The 9,732-nt window shown below is 34.0% G+C and overlaps 2 protein-coding genes across 2 annotated transcripts; both read left to right on the top strand.

Annotated features, from left to right (window-relative positions):
• Positions 1-1,653: 1,653 nt before the first annotated feature.
• Positions 1,654-2,539, top strand: LOC132049836 (calcium-binding protein CAST-like). The gene has a single exon (XM_059440788.1). It carries the CDS (start codon positions 1,851-1,853, stop codon positions 2,430-2,432), a length of 582 nt encoding a protein of 193 aa, XP_059296771.1. The 5' UTR covers positions 1,654-1,850; the 3' UTR covers positions 2,433-2,539.
• A 2,438-nt stretch (positions 2,540-4,977) lies between these two features.
• Positions 4,978-8,315, top strand: LOC132049835 (uncharacterized). The gene is made up of 2 exons (XM_059440787.1): positions 4,978-6,058; positions 7,680-8,315. Exons 1-2 carry the CDS (start codon positions 5,571-5,573, stop codon positions 8,230-8,232), a joined length of 1,041 nt encoding a protein of 346 aa, XP_059296770.1. The 5' UTR covers positions 4,978-5,570; the 3' UTR covers positions 8,233-8,315.
• Positions 8,316-9,732: the final 1,417 nt, after the last annotated feature.

Genomic DNA, 9,732 nt, shown 5'->3' with positions numbered 1-9,732 from the left:
ATTATTGGCCACCAGATCCATTTTCAATGGTTGCAAATAAAGCATTTATCCGTAAATTCAGAAAGAATGCATACTCACGTATTCATAATGAAATGGATGTTCCACCGGGGAGATACACTCGAAAATGCTCATTTTGCAATTATGTTGGTCATGATAAGCGCAAGTGTCCCTTACGGCATAGTGGTCAAACTACATCTCGCGGTGGAAGTACCTCTCGGGGTGGAGGAAACTTTAGTGGTGGAAGTACCTCTAGTGGTGGTGGCACATCTCGCGGTGGTGGCGGAAGATCAACTCAAGAGTATTAATTGATGTATTAAATTAAGTATTAAGTTTTTTTCAAGAATGTTGTGGTTGTATTTTTAACATATCATGGGTTTCTTATTAATGAATGAATTAGTGTGTTAAGTATTTTCATCTACTCAAGGTTATGAATGATGCAATTTAATTAAGTTTTTTTTTTTTTTTGCATGAACGCTGCCATTTTGACTAACTTTTGATTAATTATTAATGAACAAATTTAAGTATTCGTAAAGAACTTCAAGCTAATGTCACCGATCCTTGAACGAAAATGGCGTTCGAGCACTTTTCAACCTCTAAAACGGTCATCCGAACTTTTGTGTATCCTTGATGTGTTGATCCTACCTAATTAAACGCACAAAAATAAGTAGGGTTCTATATAAAATATTGAAATTTCGGGGTCCCGAAGCATGATTAATCTATGGTCAAAGTACGTTAAAAAGTGTAACGAAAGAAGGGTTAACCAAAAGAGCAGGGAAATTAAAAAAAGAAAAACACATAGCGCAGTAAATTATCTTTGCGCTATAGGAGTTAACGGAGCCGTGTCTCCGTTAACACTTTAGCGCAGTAATTTACTGCGCTAAAGGCATTTTCGTAACATTTTTTTTTTTGTTGGGGTATTTTGGTCGAAACTGTTTTTTTTTAGGGCATTTTGGTTCGGTACCCCATTTCTTATCACAGTTCTCTGTCTATCTTTTGTTTATCGTTTAACGTTTTGTGAGAGTAAAATATTCTTATTTAATATTCGTTTTCATAATAAGTGGTGTTTTAAGTTTATGCACTCTTTTTAAGAAATCGCTTATTCATAGAAAATTATGAGCGTTTTTACTAATCTATCTCTTATCAAATGTCTAGAAAAAAGAAAAATTACTTAATGATTCTTGATTATGTATAGAAGAGTAATTTTTGAGGAATTTTCTTCTTGAAATCCTAAAGCATTACTTATTTTGAAACAAAATAAAAAACTTAAAACACCATTTATTTAGAAACAGAGTGATAGTTATAGCGGTTATTGAGTGAGTTATTATTTATCTCCCAGCCAATTATTCTTTATCCCTACTCAGACTATTAATTAAATAATTTGTTGAAGCAAACATGAATTGGAAAACAAAGATAACTAGTTTCTTGATTTCTTAAAGAACACTTATTTTGAATCTAAAAATATCCTCTTTTTTTCACCAAATATCATAATATCGAAATTAATTTAAAAAATTTCACTATCAACATAGTAAGTCAGTATATACCAAAGTATACAGACGTCTACTTGTACGCGTTATTGCATAGCAAACAGGTCAAATGCGCGGTATCTTAATTAATAATCGCCCACTCTCTATCGTTTTTAATTTTAAACCCCGCCATCCATACATCTTCTCACCTGTCAAAACCAACCTTCCCCTACCCACACTGTAACTACTCCTCCTACTATATTTATTGACATCCTCATCTTCATACTCGTCTCAGTTTCTCCTTTCATTTCCGTCCAAAACTCGAAAAAAGAAGAAGTAATAATTCCCTATATATCCATCGATTGCTCTTTTATTTACTAAAACAAGATGGGATCAGTAGCCGGAGAAAACAATGGGGTAGTGGACCAATGTAAACGAAGCAAACTTAAGCCTTCATCGTCATCTTCCTTTCGTCTTCGTAGCCCGAGCCTGAACTCCATTCGTCTACGCAGGATCTTCGACTTGTTCGACAGAAACCACGACAGTTTAATCAGCGTAGACGAACTAAGTCAAGCACTCAACGTGTTAGGACTGGACGCGGATCTATCTGAGATCGAATCCATGGTGAAGTCATACATAAAACCAGAAAACACTGGTCTTAAGTTCGAAGATTTCGAGGTTTTACATCGGTCTTTTAATGATGTTTTCTTCGGGTCAAAATATGATGATCAAGATCCAGCACAGGATGAATCGGATCTGAAGGAAGCGTTTGATGTGTTTGATGAGAATGGTGATGGTTTTATATCGGCTAAGGAATTGCAAGTGGTGCTTGAGAAACTGGGATTGCCTGAAGGAAGTGAGATTGATAGAGTTGAGATGATGATTTCTTCAGTTGATCAAGATCATGATGGACGTGTTGACTTTTTTGAGTTTAAGGATATGATGCAAAGTGTTATGGTTCCTTCATAATTCCTGTTTTTTACTTGCTTTTTTTGTATTGGTTCTGTTGTTTCGCACTACTATATTTGTATCAGACATAATTATCGTAATTAATGTGAAAATTATGCATTGTTTAAGGGATTTGTCAATTCAGTTGAATCTTATTTTGATTATCAAGCGTTTGATGAAATTAATTTGATATGAAAAGAAAACTATTACTCCATCTGTCCTAATTCATGTGACACAATTAGGATTCCAAGAGTCGGAACTTCTTTATTTTGATCGTGAATTCTTACGATCTTTAAGTTTTTTTTTTGAAAAATAGTAATCAATTAATATATATATTCTAGTAAAATACTCATCCAATCTTTAGAGTGGAGATGATTTCTTCAGTTGATCAGGATCATGATGATCGTGTTGATTTTTTTGAGTTTAAGGATATGATGCGTACTGTTATTGTTCCTTCATAATTTTCAGTTTTACTATATGCGAGATTCTACTGTATTGGTTTTTGCTTGCTTTTTTTGTATTGGTTCTGCTGTTTCGTATACTATCTTTGTATCAGACATAGGTATCGTAATTAATTTGAAAATTATGCATTATCTGAGGGATTTGTTAATTCAGTTGATTTGAAAATTATGCATTATCTGAGGGATTTGTTAATTCAGTTGATTTGAAAATTATGCATTATCTGAGGGATTTGTCAATTCAGTTGAATCTTATTTTGATAAAAAATTTTTTTATTGCTGTACTAGTATACAATTTGTGACAATGTAAGGTGATGCTTAGGCCGAAGGGTCAAGTTGGGTTGTGTGGACTTTTGTTTCTGAAATAGCTTGAATTCTACGTAGCAAGCGCAAATAGAATAAGATGAGTGAAATATTTCCTAAATTGAGACCAGTGTCGCAAACGCCGATCCAAAACTTGAAGTTTATGGGTTTCTATGACAACTTCTAGTTAATGTGCAATAATAATTAGATGCACATTCAGATATTTACAAATATTTATTGAATTTCCTTATATATACACAACTAATTGGACAAAAGCTACTGAGTTCCGTGAATCCGTGCATTGACCTCTAGATCAGCCACTGGCTGGTGGTAGCTACAACCGCTGAGACTCTGCATATCTGCTTATTGACTTGAACTACTCGGACATATCATACCGATTTAACAAACAAAATGCACTTGTGAGATAACTTGTGACAACTAAGTTACGGGCAATATTGGGATAGATTGTGATTTTTACACCTTTTGAGCGCTGATTTTCACGTTAAAGTTCATCTGTCTTTTTATTTTATGCATGTTGTTTTCTTTACAATAACAAGTTAGAAACGCAACAAGAACCAATTCTATTGGCTAATTTTTACAGGTTAATTAAGTAAGAGTTTAGACAAACTTTAATAACTCTCGAAAAATAGGTAAGGTCCAATTCACCCCTCTTGTGTTGTATAGGTGCATAAAACAACAGAATTTAAAGTTTATCGAAGATTGAAGCTACTTGTATGACTTGGTCAATTGGACTAGATAGATGGTATTAAAACTACAGTAAAGTTTCTTCAATTCATTCATTACGTCAGTGCGCAATAAAAAGTTATTGCATTCAACTTGAGGCTGAGGGGAGTAGCTGCCTATCATTATATATAACAAAAAGTCCTCTTTTTTACTTTTCGTTATCGAGAGATGGAATTCTCAGACTATATATTTGCTAACTTACAAAGTCTTAATTACAATAAGAAGCGATCGAGAAAAGTCATGTTGGACTGCAAAAGTAAAAAGACTACTGGCCACCCGGTGCACGAAGTATTTTGCATTTATACAATGTCTGTTGAAGAGCCACACTTGAAGAGGGTATAAAGTGGGCAACCTATACCTTGATGCGAGAATATATCACGAGCTGATTTGACAGCTCAAACCAAAGTTATATTGTCATATGAAGACAATTTTACTGTTGCTTCAAGGTTTCCTTTCTCACAAAACCAAAGAAAATAAAAGGAGAATACATGACATACGGTTTCAACACAACTAAGGCATATTCCTTCAATGGGAGTATGAGTCATTCAACACAGAGACGCGCACACAAAAGGTGCTACTAGTAATTAATTAGTTAATGGCTGTAGGTCCAGAATGTTAGGCGGTAGCTAGAATGCCATTTTCAAGAGAGAAAAAAAATGCGATGAATGTCGTAGCTTCATTTGGACCATCCCATATATATAGCAAGAAAAAGAGGGGATTTATACTTGATTATTATTAGTTTTAAACAAACAAAGGCTGGTGATTCTAATTACACATTTTTTAGTCCACAAAACTCCACTGCTTTTCTGGGCGCAATTACACTATAGGTGCCAATGAATCCATAACGGTTAACTAGTAGTATTAGTAATTAAACTCTTTAGACTAATAACGTGGCAAGAGACATTTTTGTGGTTCTAGATGATCAAATGAGTCCACTACATTGGAAGACCCTTTCAACTGAAAAAATTAAACACATATGCCAAACTAAAAATTTAAAAAACAATACACTACCCTATATCATATTCTTAAACTACTCCATCGTAACTATCTGGCAAGCTGGATATATAATACTATTGTAACAATAACAAACAATACACATATATTATAGGAGCTTAGTTATATATACTTCCATCAAAAGAAATTTTTACACTATCAAGTATCTTTACTTGTAGTGATAGATAATTTATCTTATTTTCAAAATTGCAAATCTCATAATTTAAAGAGGTTTAACAGTAGATATTACTAATTCTTTTGGGCCGATAGTGTAGTATAACATAAACTCTCTATATAATGTGCTACGGTATATTTTCCTTGCGCCGCCCGTCATTGGTGAAGAGTCCATTATAGCCCATGTAGAGCGTAGCACCCATTCATATCCATGTGAGATCAGAGAATCAAAAAGAAAATATATTTTTGTTACTATAACAAGTCTACGTACTTCATATATTCCATTATACACCTAATTAATCGAATCCGTCGGTGATCATCAGTAGACACTTTTACAGGTACCCACATGCTTGCAACTCACTAATATAATTCATCAAACTACTATATCTTTTTTTGGTACCGTCCAAATATTCTTCTTCGTCCACATCCAACTATATGTCTGCTAGCAAATAGAGATTATTGCAATTTGGGCTACCAGCTAGCTAGCATGCAGGACCAAAGAAGAAGTTTCTCATTCAGTTCCTTTGATTTCAACTCTTCTAATAATAGCGGTACTCTCTTCTCTTCTGATGATGATGATTTTTTCGCTAGTAATTTCGTTATGTATGATACGGACGATGATGATGAAGGCGCGTACATTGAAATAAACCTTAATCCGAAGCCTACAAAAACATCGGTACTAGTCGATGATGAAGGTGGCAATATTAAGAGGAATTTTCATGTAGAGGAGAAGGATTCTAATTCTTCAGAGGTGGAGTTACGGATATCTTTTTCATCATCTGGAATTCCAACAACAGAGACAACGTCCTGTGGTACCACACAACATGCACAGGGTACAACGACGAGTAAGCCAAGGGGACGCCTTTTCGTTTCGTTGGCTCGCATTGTGAATGAGTTCATGGCTGCATCATCTGGAAAGACATCAAATTCAATAGAAACTAATAATGTTGACTGCACGGAGATGATACGCACCAGGTAAATCTTCTTGACCATGTCAAAATTGAGCTGCTTCTTTATTCAAACATCTTTTTTTTTAAAAAAAAATAAATAAATAAAATAAAAAATTCTATAGTATAGCCTGGTAAATGGTCAATGGTCTGCCTTAATTAATAAGTTTTGACGAGTACCGGCGGGGTGTTGGTAGGAATTAATAAGTTTTGACGAGTACCGGCGGGGTGTTGGTAGAGGGAGAATAAAATGAAAAGTAAACCAAAGACCATAAGTTAGGACGCGTAAATCTATTGTATAATAAAGGTCGTGTAAAAGAATGCATATAAGAACATGCGACTATATGTCAACTTTTCTTTTTAGTCAACTTTAAAACGTATACTTCTCTATATTTAAGAATTTCTTAATTTTACTCCTAAGGTCTTATAGCCACAAAAATATCAAATAGCTAGCATAGTAAACACCACAAATTCTAAGTAGGGGCGGATGGAGCTTTAATATATTTGGTTCATCTAAACCTATAATACTTTTGATGCCGGGCATAAATTTATATGTAAATTTAGTGAATTGCAACAAATTATAGATTTGAACTCATAGATTCAAGAATATAATGGATCCAAAGCTACTCCCTCTGTTTAAAAATAAGTGGTCTTTTTACCTATACATTTTCTTTCAAAATAAGTAGTGTTTCACATTATCAAGAAAGCATTAATGATGTTTTTCAAATTTTACCCTTATTTAAATAAAAGGAGTTTTATATAACCAAGAAACTACTAAAGAGCTACACCCTCCATTTCATAATAAGTGGATATTTTATCTTATGCACACCCGGCCCCTTAAGAAAGTGCTCACTCCCAGAAAATTAGGATTGTTTTTACTAACTTAACCCTAATTAAATACCTAGAAAAAGAAAAGCTACTTAATGATTCTTAATTTTAAGGGTAATTTTAGAAGAATAAGATTAATTTCTTCTTGAAATCCTAAAGCACTACTTATTTTGAAACAAAATGAAAAGCCTAAAACACCATTTATTTAGAAACGACAGGTGGGAGTACAATATAAAGGTAAGTTAGTAAAAATACATCTTACATTCTAGAAGTGTTCTTAAGGGGGTGTCAAAGCTAAAAACACTTAACTTATTTTAAAATGGAGGAAATATGAGCCTTAAAGATTGAATCCGTATAGCTTAAATTCTAGAACATCTGGTTTTGTGGTTAACTTTTGTATGTGCTATATTTTATTTCTTGAACTTTTTATGCCCAATCAAATGTGCACTGTCATATACGGATGAATATAAGATCATTTCAAATTCAGAAAAACTACTTATTGCAAATGTGGGATATTAGTAACCTGAAAATTAAACCTAAAAATTAATGAATTACAGCAAAAATCATTTCACCTGTATAACAATAGTGCGAAATTACAATCTTGTTAGCCAAACGCGAAATGCATGTTATATGTCTCCAAAAATAGATGACTAATCTCTTATATATGCACTCTTAAATTCTAAATTTATGGTTGAAATCAAGATAGTGTACTGCTTTCTCGGAATTGATCGACAAAAGTAAGTTGACTTTTTTTAGTTCAAGCAAGAAGGACTGATATAATTGCAATAAGATGTATCAGGTGTTGATGTTGCATTTTGCAGGAAAGACTGCACGATGGTTGCTTCAACGCGCAACGGCATTATGAACTTTATTGTAAAATTCAAGTACAAAAATATTCCATCCATGTTAGTCTCCATGGTGACACCCAAACCCAAAAGCGGACAAATGCCCGCCAGACAACCGTTGTTACAACGATGTAGCAGCAGGTGCAGGAACCCGATGAACGACAATATGAAAATAAAAACTCGCAATCATTCTGATCTTAATCATTATCAAGATCTGAACCGCGAGAAATCAACATCATCATCTGTCGCAGGCATAATAAACTTTAAGGCAATGAAGGGAGTATTAGACGCTCTAATTGTCAGGACGAGTCGTTATTACCCGAGTGCAAGAACAGGTACATTATCCGCCAACAAGCCCAATAAAAGTAAAAGCTGTCCAAGCTCTATTAAATCGTCACCAATGCATAGCAATATTGTTTGTGATGATGAAGTTAGAAGATTTTATTCGAGGGATAATTCTGTTCAGGCAGCCATTGCTCACTGTAAGAAATCGTTTGGCACCCAAGCTGAATTTGATTTTCATCTTTGAAAGAGCCATCTTAATTAGCCTTTTCTTGTTCTAGAATTGATTCTTGTATATAATAAAAGGTTAAGTGAATCCATATTGGCCAAGTTATTGGGCTTCTTTTCCCTTTTGCCATGTTGATATCGAACGACAAAATTAATACAATAATTTGCTACTCCATTAAAGATGAAATTTCAATTTATATATTTACACTGCCACAGCCAACACTGGTATAATACAAAGATTTTCCCACACTAACACGAGATTAATTACATGATAGACTTTATTGATAACCTGAAAAGCAAAGTAATAACATGAGACAACATTTTAGACTATATTGATAGTGTGAGAAAACTTTGCCTATTGTAACAACATGAGACAATTCGTATATATAGTTTAAAAAGACTTTCCTATTGTAGAAGCTTTTCATCCTCCCACTATTTGTCCATAAAATGGACTCACTAAATCATTTCTCCATTCTGTTTCATTCCAATATTTCTCAGTGACATCAATGTGGCAAATCTGAAGAGACTTGTAGACGATATTGTTGCAATTGTCGCATTAATTTCTTTATTTCTTCTTATTGTGATACCAGTAGGACTAGCCATCAACAATTCATATGATTTAGACGTTTTTTTATGATTATAACATTACAATACTATCGTCGTACAAAACTGTTGAAGCTAGCTAATTAATGAAGCTAACTAAGTGGGTGTGAATGCAAAATGGAGGGAAAATGAGATTTAAAGCAAATTCCTTTTTGCAAAGGAGCTTTGTCCTACATAGGTGGTGGAAAGGAAAATAAGTGCGCTTAAATAGAGAAGCATCTTCTAGCTCTTAAAGAGTTGAGAAGAGGGACTCCCCTCGCACCGTCGTCGCTCGACTTCGGCTTCGGATTCGGTCAAATAGTAAAGCATTGGATATGCTACAAATAGTAAAGCTTATCGATTTTTGGTGTACAAATCAGAAAATCCTGACATTCATACCAATACGATAATAGAATTAGATAATGCTGAATTTTTTGAAACTATTTATCCGTATAAAGGGAAATGTGAGTCATCTGGCGAAGGATCTAAACGACCTCGGGAAGAATCGAAGAAAAATACACCAAGTAATGAAAATCCAAGGCGTGGTAAATGTCAAAGGACTTCTGCATACTTTGGATAAGATTTTCTACATTTTTGTTGGAAAATGAGCCTCAAAATTTTAAAGAAGCTATGACTTCTAAGGAAGCTCAATATTGGAAAGAGGCAGTCAATATGAAATCGAATCCATATTAAACAAGCATACATGGGAGTTGGTTGATCTTCCACCCGGGAACAAACCTTTAGGTTCCAAATGGATATTCAAAAGGAAGATGAAAGATGATGGTACTATTGATAAATATAAGGCAAGACTTATTGTTAAAGGATTCAGACAATGAGAAGGTCTTGATTATTTGACTCATACTCACCGGTAACAAGAATAATATTATTCATGTGTTAATAGCTTTAACCGCAGTGTATGGTCTTGAAATCCATCAAA

Source organism: Lycium ferocissimum, chromosome 3 (genome assembly GCF_029784015.1).
Source record: "Lycium ferocissimum isolate CSIRO_LF1 chromosome 3, AGI_CSIRO_Lferr_CH_V1, whole genome shotgun sequence".
Lineage (NCBI taxonomy): Eukaryota > Viridiplantae > Streptophyta > Magnoliopsida > Solanales > Solanaceae > Lycium > Lycium ferocissimum.
This window is presented reverse-complemented; position numbering and strand designations above follow the sequence as displayed.